The 15,892-nt window shown below is 46.0% G+C and overlaps 1 protein-coding gene across 1 annotated transcript; it reads left to right on the top strand.

Moving 5' to 3' along the window:
• On the top strand, positions 1 to 15,814 carry DDX11 (DEAD/H-box helicase 11). Its single transcript, XM_083859857.1, has 25 exons — positions 1 to 76; positions 527 to 613; positions 2,024 to 2,181; positions 3,304 to 3,349; positions 3,874 to 3,981; positions 4,506 to 4,593; positions 5,055 to 5,257; positions 5,830 to 5,982; positions 6,084 to 6,130; positions 6,916 to 6,995; positions 8,125 to 8,169; positions 8,294 to 8,361; positions 8,763 to 8,801; positions 9,261 to 9,384; positions 9,621 to 9,755; positions 10,212 to 10,324; positions 10,662 to 10,734; positions 11,086 to 11,189; positions 11,741 to 11,890; positions 13,760 to 13,828; positions 13,999 to 14,099; positions 14,517 to 14,601; positions 15,178 to 15,253; positions 15,399 to 15,553; positions 15,680 to 15,814. Exons 1-25 carry the CDS (start codon positions 59 to 61, stop codon positions 15,707 to 15,709), a joined length of 2,355 nt encoding a protein of 784 aa, XP_083715983.1. The 5' UTR covers positions 1 to 58; the 3' UTR covers positions 15,710 to 15,814.
• The last annotated feature ends 78 nt before the right edge of the window (positions 15,815 to 15,892 follow it).

The following is a 15,892-nucleotide window of genomic DNA, read 5'->3' on the forward strand; positions in this document are numbered from 1 at the left end:
CACCGCCGGGCAGCCCGACTGGGTCACCGCCTTCGTGCAGAGCAAAGAGCAGCGGGACATGGTGGACAGGCTGAAGGTACAGGACGGGTGTGATAATGAGGAGAGGATCGGGAGGGCTGATATCACATGTACAGAAAGGACCCCTGGGGTCACCTAGAACAGCCTCTCTGCTGGAGCAGCGGCCCCAGAGCGCCGTACGCCGTGTCCAGGCGGCTCTTTAGCATCTCCTGGCAAGGGAACGGCACCACCTCTCTGGGCAAACTGTTCCTGTGTGCTGGATGATGAGTGGAAAACGCGAGAGGCTCGTTTGGTGGTGGCGTGGCTTCGCCTGCAGGTTGCCCAGGACAGGAAACTCTATTGCTCTGAGCAGAGTAACACTCAGCAGGCAGCGCTCCAGGAGAACGGCACCCTGTGCCGGCAGTTTTGTTTCTGTTGGTCTTTTTCCTATGCCCAGAGCACAAGAAGTGATACCAAGGGTTGAGGACTAAATCCACTTCATCCTGCCTGCACTCTCCCTTTTTTGTAGGAAGAGCAGATCAGAAGGAAAAAGCGAGAAGATCGTCTTGAGAAAATTCGGCACAATGTGCATTTAAAATACACAGCAAAGAGGAAGGTGAGTTATTCCACAGCGGTCAGAACTTTCTGTTTTGGTTACCTTCAGTGTTGTTCATACTTGCTTAGGTGTGACTCCACACTGACTTTTCCAACCCACCTGCTTGAGGAGCTCTTTTGTACAAGGTTTCTGGAATTGGTCATCCAAAATTATTTGTTAGATTTTCTTTTAAAAGTACAGATGTGAAAAACAGTTTGTGCATTGATAATATCCTGTGACAGTTTCTGTGTGTGGGCAGAAATGATATGGCTTCTGAATGCCTTCTGACCCTCTGCTTTTCTTTTAAAAGCTTTAATACTCTGAGGCTTTTTTTTTTTTTTTTTTTTTTGAAAGATCTCTGTTTTATAAGCATGTGTGAACAGTCTCTACTTCGGGAATAAAAATTGTATTAAAGTTCACATATATGTATTTCCTCTCATTTAGATGCATGAACTGCCCTCAGTGCTCTTGATGCTTTTTGGTTATATGAGTCAAACTTCCCAGAAATACTCAGTTCAGGTCCCCAGACAGACAGATTTATTAGGCTGCCAGGCTATTAATTTCTGGAGTGTGCTCCATCTCAAATACTTTGTAATGTTTTGGTCAACTCCTGTCAAAAGGATATGACAGAAATAGTAAAGAATGGCAAATAAAAATCAAGTGGAACAAAGAACTTGCCTCTTAAAAGAGGATCAAGAGCATGTGAAATGAGAAGCATGATGAAAAGCAAGAAAGCAGGTAAGAGAAATATGATGGAAATTTGGAAAAGCGACTGATTCATCTTTTCTGTAGTGCTTACTAACTGCATTTTCTGTATAATGCCATGGTAATAAAATGCTCATTGATGTTGGAAGATAACTGTTTTGAGATGGAAAAAACGAACTTTTCTTTTTTGTGACACAAAAGTTAATCAGAAAACTGTTCTTCAACAGTTTAATTGAATTTTTGTAGAGAGGTAGACTTGTGCTAGAGTAACAGTCACACAACTAGAGAAAAAACAGCAAGAGAAACCTTGTTCTTAACCAGATGCTGAGCTGATTCTAGCTTTGAGTTAAATGTGCACAGTGTGTTTGATTATGTCCTTACATGTTTGTCTATTCAGGTTTGTTTACACACTATTTTCTCTCAGGCAGACATCTTTTATGGGCCACTTTAAGCACCTAATAATACTGGATTACATGAACATTTAATTGTGGGTCTATTAGTTCAGCAGGCCTTTTGCAGAGAAGGTTCTTTATGTTTCCCCTTCATAACTGTCTGTGTGAAAAAGTCTTTGGTTGTTGGTAACAGCTGCCTTCTGTGGGGCTGAACAGCTTCAGCCTTCTGTGAGGGACTGTGCTGTCTTCTGACCTGTCCATGCCATAATGCAACCCCTGGACTACTCTCTTTTTTTACAGGAAATATAATATTGTGCCTTTGTGTTCCCTTCAGAGATGCGAGGAGGATGAGGCAAAGCGCCTTCTTCAGCTCAGCAAGGAGGCTCTTTCGCAGGGAGCTGGAGAGGGGGCTCTAGACCAGCTGGATCACAACGAGGAGGAGCTGATTCTTGCTGAATATGAGAGTGATGACGAAAAGAAAGTGCTGTCTGGGTAAGGACAGGGACTGAGGGAATTCCATGCTAAGAAAACATTTTCTGCCTAAATTTTGTCTTGCCCTGATAAAAGAAGTTGTGCAGATTTTATTAAAAACTATTTTTCATATTTTCAAACAGTATAAGGTGGTGGTTGTTCTGGGGTTTTCTTTAATTGGTTGTTTGGGGGGGATTTTAATTTGTTTTCTTTTGGTTTTGGTTTTTTTTAACTTTTAACTTTTGTTAGACTGATCTGAGTGACTTGAAGTGCTTTCTGAGAAAGTGCATCTTAAAATGTGTGGCAGTGTCCTGCCTTTATCCATGCCCAGCTTCCCAAAGAGTGCCTCTGGATGCTGAGTGAATGACTCGAGATCAAGTTCCTTGCACTAGAAAAGTAGAATGGAACTCAGGACACCAGAAGCTGTCCGTTCTGCAGATTAGCACTGGCATATTTTGATATTCTAAAAGCAGGGATGTTCACATTTCTAAAGACTGAGCTTTGGCATGAAAACCCCATGCACACTTTTCTCTCTCATGCATTTGCTTTATGCAGAAAGCCAGAAGCCATACTTCAGCACATAAAGTCAAACTTGTTTAAATACAAATTTACTAATTAGTGTCTAGACAGATCCTTCTGCCTTAAAAATTGAAGAACACTTAACTACTTTTTTTATATGCAGTTAGTTTATCAAACATTGAACTGCTGTTGCCTTTGAGGAGCTCTGTGGCAGCTGAATGCTTTCCTGAAGCCTTTATGCAATATCTGAAGGGTGGTAAATTGCTTCTAATGGGAAAGCTTTATAAAAATAAATAAATAAGCTCACTAAAAAATAGTATAGCACTGACTAGCTAATGCCTGAGGCTTAGAGGCCCCTGATTAAAAAAAAAATCTTGAATTTGGAAAAAAAGCACAGCTCAGGGGAGATTTTTCCTTTAAAGAGAAAGGGTTGACTTGATTATGCATACTAGCACTGTTCTTAGAAAGTTAATTTTTCTTTTACCATCTGAGATAAGTTCTGAGGCTCATTTTGAGATGACTTAATCATCTCTCTTGAGACCTCACTCTTGTGGTGGAACATCATTTGATTCTTACTGTCAGTGGTCTGTTGAAAGGAAATTGTTTGGCTTTCTCTTTTCTTAGACTGGAAGAAGATGATGATGATTTGGAAGAGGAGCATGTGACTAAGGTGAGATGAGGAAATTAAATATTGGCACTTCATAGAATAGTGTAGGAATGAGCAGAATTATGGCTTCCTTGCACCTTTCCAACAGTCAGTATAGAAGGATTTAGGAACTGGCTTCTAAAACCTGCCAGGTTTGTTGATTAAGACAGCTAGTTCTGCTGTGCACATATCCTTCTGGACTACACTGCCTGCTGTACTAGAACTGCTTAGTTTTTGCTGTGGCTTGCTGTAAAAGCATACAGCAATAAATAGTTTTTTATTACTCTCCCATGGTGAGTCCCTGTTTTATAAAGACCTTGGAAAATTAAATGGAAAAAAGCGCAAATGCAGAGGAGAAAACAAAGATGGGGCTTTTGCCCTCAGCAGTTTTAAGGTGACACTCAAACCTGTGCCTTCCCTTGTGCTTTTGAAGGCTTGAGCAAGGTGAACCTTGTTGAAGTGCTTGGCTGCTTCCTTACAGGATTGGTCATAGGTAGGGATTGGCTTCCATGTTCTTTTTGTCTTCCCTTTGTTCTGACTCATTGCAGATCTACTACTGCAGCCGCACTCACTCCCAGCTGTCCCAGTTTGTGCACGAGGTGCAGAAAAGCCCTTTTGGCAAAGACACGCGTCTGGTCGCCTTGGGATCCAGGCAGGTACGTGATGGTGTCCTCAGGGGACCCAGAACATATTGCCAGGAGCTCTGTGGATCTGGTGCCACAGAAGTCTTCTTGGGGACTGACTGAGTCTCCTGTTGAAAAGCTAAAGCAGCCATGGGTCGCAACACAGACCTGTGTGATGTACATTTTTCTGTGAACTCTGTTTTGGTCATTTACTTTTTGATGTAAACACAAGAATATGCTTTACCCTTTCTAATATGAAGTATTACAGGTGTCTGAGTCACTGAGAAGGTGCTCCTCTTAGTACTTCTGGCAGCATTTTTTAGAAGCCATTGTGTAGCAGTGAGCCCTCTTTTTCTCATTTTTTTCTCCTAAGTTTCTGTGGGTTTTGAGCATGTTTGTAGCAGTTAGTATGTACAGTGTCTGACTTAAAGACTTTTCCATTTTTTGGAATCTGGTGTGAGATTGCTTTAAAGAAAACCTTTTGTTTTACAGCAGAGGGTGCTCATGGGGGCACTCAGCTGTGAACTGACTCCCTTCCTCTTCCTCTTTTTGCACAGAATCTGTGTGTGAACGAGGAGGTGCGACGCCTGAGTGCGCTCCAGCTCATCAATGACCGCTGCATGGAGATGCAAAAGAACAAACATGGTAGGAATGCTCCCAGCCTAGGGAAGCAATTCCTGATAAAGGTGATGAGAGTGTGGAGACAGTGGGCACTGCGAGTCAGTTCTAGCAAGAGTGGTAGGAGCCTGGAAACAACAGATTGGAGGAACAGGAATTCTTGGTGCTTTTCCTGACCTTCTGGCTATGCTGAGATCGGGACGAATTTTATGAATGTCTCAAGCTGGTTGGGACTTCTGCACGGAAAGATACTTGTGTTTGTTAACTCAGTACTAGAAATACTGGAAGATGTCACATGTTAAATCTAACTGGCAAGAGTAGTGTCCACCGTGGAAATGGAAATGTTACTGCTGAGTAACTTTTAATTAAGTGATAGGTCAGGAATACACAGGACAAAGCTTGCTTTGAAATCCATGAGGTTATGCAAAGTGGCTGTTCTAGGCTGTTGTGTGTGTTGCTCATAGCTTTCTTTTGATTTCTGCTGTTAGAAAAGAAGAGCAATGAGGAGAATGAGGAGAAGAAGAGACGTGTGAGTCGCACTGTGTGCCCATTTTATTCCTATGAGCAAATGCAGTTTCTCCGTGATGAAGTTCTAGTGGAAGTGCGGGATATTGAGCAGTTGGTGTCCTTGGGAAGGGAGACCAAAGCCTGCCCATATTATGGGAGTCGATTCGCTATCCCTGCTGCTCAGGTAAGATGTAACAGTTTTAGTGGCATTAATGCCAGGCACTCTAAGAATGGCACTGATGTCCTGCTCCCTCTAGTACTGTTATTTAGTCTGGGGGAACCTGTAAACAGGCTGTGTTTCTGTCAGCTGTAGTTCTGCTCAGAAAGCAAAAGAAAATGAGAATTCCCATCAGAAGTTCATAAGGCATTATGAAGGTATGTCTCAGCATTTTGAAATACTTTAACAGTTCAGCAAATGTGAGGCAATACTGACACACAGGTGTACTCCTAGCTCTTACACCGCTCTTCTTCCTTGCTGGGTTCTCTCTGAAGACATGCTTTCAGTGCTCCAAAGGAGATTTAGAGGGTAATCTGAGCCTGTAGGCAATTGTAGCATAATCATTTCTCTTCAGCTTATGTCCCAGTGCCCCTCTCAAGCATGTGCTCCTTGTTTTGTTCCTACCTTTCCCATAATAAGAGTCACTTGGCTGAATTCTGCAAGGCCCTCTCATCTGGGCTGTTAGTGAGTGGTTGTAGAATGCTTTAAGTTTGTAAGGATGGGAGCTGGAATCAGGGCAGTGTGTGCTTTTTCTGTAGCTGGTGGTGCTGCCCTATCAGATGCTTTTGCATGAGCCTACCAGGAATGCTGCTGGAATCAAGCTGAAGGATCAGGTTGTGATCATTGACGAGGCCCACAACCTCATAGACACCATCACCTGTATCCATAGTGCCGAGGTCAGTGGCTCTCAGGTGAGTCAAGCCTGGCCTGCTAATAGAGGGGGAGGTCTGCTTCCAGCAGTGCCCTTTCTTCTCTCCTTTATAACAACAGCTTCTGCTTTGTGTTTGTGTAGCTGTGCTGTGCCCACTCCCAGCTGTCACAGTACATGGAGCGATACAGGTGAGGATCTTGGGGGAAAAGCAGAGGGCAAGGTCTGTGGATGCCTTGGCTTGCCTCGTGGCTGCAGGGTCTTTATTGCTTTTCCCCAGTGGAAAATTACTGCATTAAGAGTTCTGCAGATGAAAAGACACTTGTTTCATTATCCCTGTCTACAATCTGTCTAAGTCAGACTCCTGGACCTGGTATTAAGCAGTGAGAAGGGGATACCCTGAGGATTCTGTTGTCCCCTTATGCACTCAGTTCCTTTCCCACTATCTCCCTCTAATCACTTCTACTTTGTGATGCAGAGTTTCAAAATATTCAGTCTTTCACATCTCTCCCTTAGTCTTTCATGTGCTGACTGGCATTATGGTAGAAACAGGAAGCTCTGAGGAGGAGGAAGCTGTATGGAGGTTTTGGCTCCGCATCTTGCCATCCCTGCAGTTGTGTTCAATGCTAATAATCCTTGCTTGTTGTGTTCAATGCTAATAACTCTGAAGTTTTGGAGCATTATTGCAACAGGGTCTTGAGGCATCACTGCCATTGTAATAAACCTACTATAATTAATATGCAAGGAGAAGTGCAATGGTAGGAACAGTGGGGGAAGCACAGGTAAGTGCTTTGGGATGACCTTGGGCAGGATATCCAGAAGACTGTGCCCTGTCACAAAAGAGAGAGTTGGGAAGAAATCTTAGTTCCTATCTCTCCAAAATGAAGAAGAGTTCACATACTTGTTTTTGCAGCTCAGCTGCTTTGCATAGTCCCTGAAGAGGTTTTAGGGCCTAAATGTGTCTCATTTTTCATAGGAAACATTTGAAGGCAAAGAACTTGATGTACATTAAGCAGATCCTGTATTTACTGGAGCAGTTTGTGGCCATGCTGGGAGGTAAGCAAACCTCTTGTTTCTCCAGGGATACTGATAACCTCTGAGCTAGTTAGTGCTTCCTCAGGACACTGTCCCCCTTCCACCTCTGCAGAGACTGCAGGGAAATGTTGCTCATGTATAAGTTCAGATGCCAGTAGTTTTATTTCTCAGGTTGGTTTGTACGTGGGGAAGTTGACTGGTGTCTACTCGAACCCTTCTCTTTGTTTCACTAGCTGAGGAGCAGCAGACAACATTGTACATTAGTATAGGCAGTTCCCTTCTCTTTCTGTGTGGTTTTGAGATCCAGTTGGAGGGGGGATGATGTAAGATGCTAAGTGAGGAATGCGGCAGATAGATGAGAGATGTATAACAGTGTAGCACAAGAACTGCATGAAATAAATCTCTAGGTCATCTGGTAGCAAGGCCCCTATGTGTGTCAGCATGCATCTGCAGAGTGAATCTTTATTGAGTGGTGCTTTTCCTTTGTGAGAAAATATTATTTTGCTTTAAGTCCACAGGAATTTGCAGGGCTCCTTTTCTCCAAAGACCTGTTTGCTAGACCTTAGTGTGTCTTGAGGAAGGCATGTCCAAAGTTCATACAGAACTTTCTCCATGCCAGGGGAAATGCAGCCCTTTGGGGCAGTGGCTGCAAAAATGAGATGTGAGGTGGGTGTTAAACACTGGGACATAAAATGCAGTGAGTGGCAGCAGTTAAACCTGTTCTGGCTGTCGGGCTCTGGGCATGTTGGTATCCTTAGGTTTTTCCCTTCCTCCCAGTTGCCTGCCAGCTCCCTGCTGCTGCATTGAGGAGGGGTGTGAGGGATGTGTTGCAGTCCCTTCCCTTTGTCTTTGCAGCACGATGACTACATAGTGTGTGAGCATTTCTGATCACCCACCCTACCTGCTGCTACCTGCCACAGAAGGAATATAGGTGGTTTTTCTTCGGATGCAGCAGCACACTTGTTCTACAATGTAGGGCTACTCTACAGGGCAGTGGGAGCTGATGTTTTGTCTGCATAGCTACATTTTGCAGATGTGTAGTTACTTCTTGGTTTGTTTGTGCATTGTACCTATTAAGCTCAGTCTTTAGTTTCCTGCTTAATTTTGAGATAGATCCAAGCCTTCCTTGAATTGGTTTCATGCTTTACAGGTAATGTGAACCAGAATCCTGCATGTCAGGCAGTTTCCCAAACAGGTAAGACTGAAGTGAACTCCTGGGGTATGGAGCTATCAGTCAGGGACATGGGTGTAGGCAGTAAGAGGTGCAGGCTCAGCAGGAGATAATAACTTCTTTTCCCCTTTTCCCTTTTTTCTTTCAGGGACAGTGCTAAAATCCATCAATGACTTTCTATTTCAGAGCCAGACTGACAATATCAACCTCTTCAAGGTAATGTGAACATCGTCTGTTAGGGCACAGGTGGTGGTGACTTGAGATTATTTGGAGTGTGTATAAGAGCTAGAAGTAGAGCCAAAGCCCACATGGCAGAATCTGCCTTCTAGGTGTCTGTAGGCAAAGCTACACTGTAAGGGCTGTGGATACAGAAATTTTGCTACTCCAGTTACCTAACTACCCCCTTGAACCTCCAAGCACAGCCCCTTAACACTACGTGTTTCCACTCTGGAATGCCATTGTAATAAACTGTTGTCTGGCTGGTAGCACCCACGAAGAGCTGTGCATCTCTCCCCAAATGTACAGCAAGTGACAGTCTTGCTGGACAGGGATCAAGGACAGCAGGAGGGGAGAAGGGGTGCTGAATGCCAGTTCATTTTCCTTTCTTTTTCCAACAGGTTCAGCGGTACTGTGAGAAGAGCCTCATCAGCAGAAAGGTACTTGCCCTGTGGTTTCATTGTCAGCAGTGTTCCAATGCTGTGTCACACCTGGAGTTTGAGATGGAAGATGCAGCTGCTGGGTGGGAGCTTGTCTTCTCCACCCTGTCCTGCAGACAAAATGGTTCCTATAAAAAGAACCATTTGGGCAGATTAACTTTTGCTTATCCAGAAAAGAAACATACAGTGTGGTTTACCAAGGTATTCCAATTCTGTGCTGCTTGGCCTCAAATCTGCCAGCCAAGTAGGCTGCATTGCACTGGAGGAACAGACATCAGAGACTTGTTTTGCTTTTGATTCAGTGGGTGGAAGAAGGGAATGAGAGCTGATACATTCTGATTAGGCTGGTTTGTGAACACCTACTAAGGAACTTAATTTGTGGCAGGCCAGCAAACCTGCCTTTATCTTCTCTGGTTCCTGCTGTTGGCAGTCTTAGTCTTTCTGGTTTCTGCTTGGCAGCTTTTTGGGTTTGTGGAGCGATACGGGGGCCCAGCCTCAGCTGTGAAGACCAACAAGGAGAACCAGAAGCTGGCTGGTTTGCAGAACTTTCTCCTGACCCTTCAGCAGGGATCTGATAAGGAGGGTGAGTTCAGGCATCCTCTCCTTGTGCATCCGTGGGCAGAGTGAGGATGTGGAACTTTCATCTCTCTGCATGAGGAAAGGGGGGAGGCAGATTTGCAGACCCTTTAATGGGTCTTTGTTCTCTGCCTGCATATGTAGGGCAGGTATTGCGTTCCTGTTGAGCATGTTTTGTGCTTAGCCCCTGTCTTTAGAAGTGGCCAAAGTTGCCTGCCTCTCCTTTCCTTTTTGGGCCAGCAGGTACCACCCCAAGCCCTCCTGTGGGGGCTGAGCACGACCAGCTCCGAACTGCCTCTCCACTGATGCAGATTGAAGGATTTCTCTCCGCCCTCACAAATGCAAACCAAGATGGCAGAGTGATTTTGAACAGGCAAGGTACTGGAAAGGGTGAACTGGGGAGAGGTGGCAGTCACAGGCAGAGTGCTTCACTGGCACTGAGAGAGGAGATATAAGAGTCTGTGGGGAATCTGCAGCAACGTTTGTGCCATCTGTGATGTAGGCTGGCAGGCTTGGTCTGTCTGAGGATGCTTATGACTGCAAGGGAATTTTTAACCAAGGGCATGTGGGCTAGGGCTTGCAGAGGTCTGCTCCCACTTTGGATGTCAATTTTTGTCCTGCAATTTACCGTGCCTATTGTACAGCTCTACAGAAATTAGGAAGCAGAAGGTAACTTCCAGGTTGGTGTTACCTGCCTATGTCAGTGTTGAACAGCAAGTCCTTACTTGGAGAGCTGGGGACCTGCCAGAGTGCCCAGGTCAAGAAGGAGAATCTCTTGTTTCCCTGAGTACGTGTCACAGCTAGCTCCTGAATGCTCTTCTCTCCTTTTCCCAGGCACAGTTGGTCAGAGCAGCCTCAAATTCCTCTTACTGAATCCAGCTGTCCACTTTGCCAAGGTCGTGGAAGAATGCCGTGCTGTCATCATTGCCGGAGGCACCATGCAGCCGGTGAGGGAATAAGGATGCTGGGGTCTCAGGAGGTCAGTGGTGCTATCTGTAAGCCAGGGTGGAAAGAGAGCAGCCAGGCTGAGCTCGTGGTAGGTTAGAACTAGCACGGGGAGCAGTTGGAGGACCTCGTGATGCCATCCGTCGCTCTGCAGGGCCAGGGATCCCACGGGGACCACGCCACGGGGGTCTCTGCGGAAAGTCAGTGCCGCTGTCTGCGGGCAGAGGGCGCTGCCGCTCCTCTGCTGGGCCGGGCTGGGGCTGCCCTTGCTGCTGCTGCTGCCGGTGTTGAGTTTTTGGGACACTGGTGCTTTACTTGCTTTTGTTTTCTGGATCTTAGGTGGCTGATTTCCGAGAGCAGCTGCTGTGCTGTGCTGGCGTGGACCCTGCCCGTATCGTGGAGTTCTCCTGTGGTGAGTGTGCAGGGCTGGCAGGGAGGGCTGCAGTTGGCCTTTAACACTATTCTGTCTGCACTCAAAGCAACATGGCATCTTTTCTAAAAAGCAGGGCAGCAAAGGGGTGTGAGTTCCCTTTCATTATGAGCTTCCCCTGTAGTCTTGACTGGTATTGGCAGGCAGTGTGCCATGCCTTCTTCCCAGGGGCTGAGGGGGGATGGAAGTTGGAGCAGCTGAATGACTTGGGCACTTTGGCTTAGCCAGGCGAACATCTGCCTCTGTCACTTGAATGCAGTTAAAGTTCTTAAGCTCATGGGGTTTGTGCCAGCAGCAGTGATGTTGACTCTCACTACTGGTTTCTGTCTCCAGGACATGTGATTCCTCCAGAAAATATTTTACCCATCATCCTCTGCAGTGGTCCTTCCAACCAGCAGTTGGAGTTCACTTACCAGACCAGAGACCTGCCTCAGATGGTCAGTTTGTCCTTTGTTCCTGTCCTTGGCATCTCTTTTTTGCTTCACATGGTTATATTTCAGAGCAGGGTACTCTCTCTGTTTAAGAGATGGGCTGAGCAAAAGCCTTGGCAAGGGAAATCCCAAACCACAGGAGCAGCTGCAGGTGTTTTGGCACTTCCTTCTTCCTGTGGCAGCCAAAGCTGGACACTACGTCTGCTCTGCCCCTGCTGAATCTGAACCAGATGTGCTCAAGCTGTGCTCCCCAGCTCTCAACATCTGTCCTATTGGGACAGCTTCCATCCACTGAGGCAAACCCTCTTTTCCTGAATGATCACAGCTCCACAGCCATAACAGAAACCCTGGGCTAGGGAAGAAGGCCAAGCAGTGAAGAGCTTTTTAGTGATGCCCAGTTCCCCACTGGACTTCTCACAGACCTGGCATATGTCCCACATTTTTTCCTCCCCTAAGGCATGTCATAAGGAAGGTGTGATCTTGGGATTGAACAGAGAGCTGGAGTGGCATTAGCTGGGGCTCCTGTCAGCTGCAATATGCTCTAATCTCTCTTGCAGATGGATGAGACAGGTCGAATCCTTTGCAACCTGTGCAATGTGATCCCGGGAGGTGTGGTGTGCTTCTTCCCCTCCTACGAATATGAGAAGCAGGTGTATGGACACTGGGAGAATTCAGGGCTGCTGTCCCGCCTGGCAGCCAAGAAGAAGGTAACTGTGCAGCCAGGGCAGTTGGTATTTTCCATGGAGGTGTCAAAATCCAAACAATTCCATATGCATTCCAGGCCTCTCTCTGAGCTGTTCCCATAGTCTGCACAGCAGAGCAGAATGGATGTTTATCCAGCTAATCCCTCCAGTAATGAATAAATTACACTTCCTGGGCGGCTGAGCACAGGGCTGAGATCTAAATGAGATTGATTGCAGCTATACATTCTTGAAGTGCACAGTCTGCATAGTGGCGTCGGGGCAGTCAGTCTTTGCTTTCCATAGCCAGGAGGCTTGTTCTCTTGTGGCTGGGGGAGGTGTTCAGGTTGAACTCCTACAGGGAATTTGTTTCTTCAAGGCTCATCTGTGTGTCTCTTGAGCACAGACCAACACAGCCAAGGGCTAGGCAGAGTAAGACAACACTGTAGTTCATAAGACAAAAGGCATTTTGCTATCTGCTGCAAGTAGAGATGAGAACTGCAAGACTAGCAGCGGTGACTCCTGTTGAAGGAGCAATGAGAAACATTAAATAGGGCCATCACTGCAAATACAAAATCTTTGCAATGACTCTCACAGGTATTTGAAAGCTGGTATTGGAAGTCAGGCAGTTCAGGTTTCAGTGCAGGGATCTTGGATCGTGTGCCAGGGGAAAGAAAAATTACACATACTCTGGCTGTGACTTCTGTTTACCAAAAGCTAAACAACTTACCACAGTCCCAGAGATTTCACAGCCTTGGTGATTCTTGGCATACTGACACATGGGGCAGCCTGTAGGTTTCTGGGTGGAAGCACTGTGCTTCATTTTCTCTGTGTTTTTCAGGTGTGTCCTGTCAGGGTCCCAGTGCTCTACCTGGTTCCTCTGAGGCTTTGGGCCACACACAACTTGTTCCAAATCTCAATTCCAATTTGTTCTTGTTTGGTCTTTGCAGTCTCCAGCAAATTGGATATTTGTTAGCAAGGCAATTGGGTATAAGTGCAGCAAGTGTGACTTTCAACTGCCCACACACAAGATCAAATCTTAGCAGGGGACAGTTGAAGGCCTTCCTGAGGTTACTGTGGTGAGATCACACTGAGATTATATATAAGATACACAGGGAAAGTTAATTTAAATCAGAGGCTTAAATAGCTACTTTTCAGTAAGTTAGTTTTAGCTTATATTTGTAATTGCCAGTTATTTTTCTACTAAAAGACTGATTGTGACTGGTAAAATTCTTGCTAGCCAAAGTAAAACACATTTTGTAAGTTATTTACTGTTACAGAGAAGATAAATATTGGACCTCTTGTTTACTAGGAAAACCACTTGTGTTTTAGGCCGAGGTACAGTACCTATAAAAATACAGCTTAATTAACTGCAGAGGTTTTCAGTAACTAATTAGGTGTGCTAGAATAACATAGAGAAATACTAGTTTATTTATGCTTTGCATGAAAAGCTAATTCTTTCACTGGGCAAGGGGAGACACTGCCTGGAATTAATTGATGATTCAAATTGATTGAATCCTCCCTGTCCTCCAAGATCTTGCAGCTGTAGAGTCTCCTGGCCCCAGAGAGTCCTGATTCATAGGTGCAACAGGCACACATTGCTTTTCTGCCTCTCAGCTCTTGTTTTAACTTCTTGCAGTATTGAACAAGTCTGCCAAAGCTGAAAGGGAATGTTGGAGGGGCAGAAGCAGCTGCTGCTCCCTTCAGAGTCCAGCTAAAAAGAGCTATAGTGCATTTTCAGGGTGGAGGGAAGGTACTGGTAAGTTAGTTTTTCAGGCAATTTTCCCTTCCATGACCTCAGTTCCATATACTGTTTAATTACATGGGGGTAAAATTATTTGCTTTCTTTAAACTGTTTGCTTCCTATTGCTGTAACTGATGAACTGTGCCTGACAGATCTTTCAGGAGCCTAAGAAGGCCAACCAGGTGGAGCAGGTGCTGGTGGAATATGCCAAGTGCATCCAGGTAAGCTGAGCAGACAGGCTGGTGGGAGTGTAGTAGCCCAGTGGCTATGGGAATGCTGTAAAGGAGGGCACTTTTAACAAGGAAAGAGGGCTCTAGGCTAGGTGTGGGAGTGCTTCTGAAGCACAGAAATCTTCCTGCTCTGGTTTAAGTTGCTGATCCCTCTCCTGCAGCGCTGCAGCCAGACAGGAGGACAGATGACAGGGGCCCTGCTGCTTTCTGTAGTTGGAGGCAAAATGAGTGAAGGGATAAATTTCTCCGATGACCTGGGAAGGTAAGGTGACTGCTCCTTGGAAAGCCAGCTCTGGCTTGTGGTGTAGTGATTCCAAGCACGATGTGCACATCAGTACTTGCACAGATAGAAAATCCTGGGGAACATGTGACTTACCTGATGCTTAAAGCAACAGGAGGATACGCTCTGCTGGGTGTTGTAAAACCCGCCTGTCCAGGCCAGTCTTCCCATGAATAATGCAGTTAGGCTTGCTGTGCTGGATAATCTCTTGTTCTGGCACCCTGAATCCCTCTGCAGCTCTGTTCAGCACGTGCTTGTCAGACTGCTGTGCTTTATTGCTGCCTTCGGTTTGCAGGGCTGGCTGTCTCTCAGGGCTGTGCAGTGACCTCTAATTTATCAGTCTATTGGCAAAGTGCTCTAGGATGAGACATTAGGATTAATGCAGTCCTCCCTTGCCAGGTGTGTGATTATGGTGGGAATGCCTTACCCCAACATTAGATCTCCAGAACTCCAAGAAAAAATGACTTGGCTTGACAAAACAATGGTAAGAGCCACTTGCACCTCTGCCTCTTTCAATTCTGCTTTATAGTATTAACTTCCCAGCATATGAGTCCCAGAGCTGCCTTCAGAGGTTTTATTTTCTTCAGGCTTGCCCTCATCTCCCAGACGGTGTGGTACTGAGAGCACAGCCTTCTCCAGGCTGCTGCTGAACAGGGCCCTAAACACAGGGAGGAAGTTCAGTGGAGGGAAATGCCACCAGGACTTGCTGGCAACTCTTGAGTTCCAAGGGGAGCAAGGACCTTTCAACCCAGAGGGGGTGGCAGGGTGGTAGAAGCTGCTTGTCAGGATTATTTGTCCCTTCTCATTGCTCACTGGAGGTACTGTTCCTGGGGACAAGATTTCTGCCTTCAAGGGGACCTTGGGTTGGCTCTTTGTGAACGCTCAACACAGTTTTCTGACTGCAGCCTTTCTTCTGTTCCTCCTTACTCTCAACTTGGGGTCTGCCTGACCACCCGCTCACCTTGCAGGGGTAAAAGTATCTACCTCACTTTGTCATTAAGACTCCTCAATTTGATTTACATCTGCCTGGTGTTCAGACTTGCCTATTTCTTCTTTCCAGCCTAGAGCTGCTGGCCAGGCACCGAGCAAAGTGCTGATTGAAAACCTGTGCATGAAGGCAGTAAACCAGTCAATAGGTAATTCATCCTTCCTGGATGGGGGATACAAAATACACTGAAGGAGGAGGGTAGGAAAAAGGATGCATTACAGATGATAGGGAAGTGATCTTCCTTGTCTGAGAACAACAATTGACTGGACTATTTGTTTGTATCCTCTGTACAGGCAGAGCCATTCGCCATCAGAAGGACTTTGCAAGTGTCCTGCTCCTGGACCACAGGTATGCACGCCCTGCCATCTTTAACAAACTGCCCCAGTGGATCAGGGAGAGGACCCAGGTGAAATCTGCCTTTGGATCAGCGTTTGCTGAGTTAAGAAAGGTCAGAACTCGTCTACCTTATGTCCTGCTACCAGCACTGTTCCCCCTTGTCCTCATTTGGACCTTTCTCAAGCCTTCCCTTAAGGGTAAGGCCAAGGACAAACTGCCTGGTTTTGTGTGTTCCCAGTTCCATCGAGGCAGGTTGGATGCTTTGTGATGTTGATCAGAGAACAGATGGTATTCATCATTGTGACTTACACCTCTGAAGACTCGGTAAAGTAACACAAGTGGCTGCTTTTCTGTACCATGGACTTTGTAAAATCTCTGCCTTCTGCCTCTGTGGAGGTTTGCTGTTCAGTTATCCGAGTGCTATGATGGTAAGACAGCCTTCAGCACCACA

This window comes from Zosterops lateralis (genome assembly GCF_965231275.1).
Source record: "Zosterops lateralis genome assembly, chromosome: 4".
NCBI lineage: Eukaryota > Metazoa > Chordata > Aves > Passeriformes > Zosteropidae > Zosterops > Zosterops lateralis.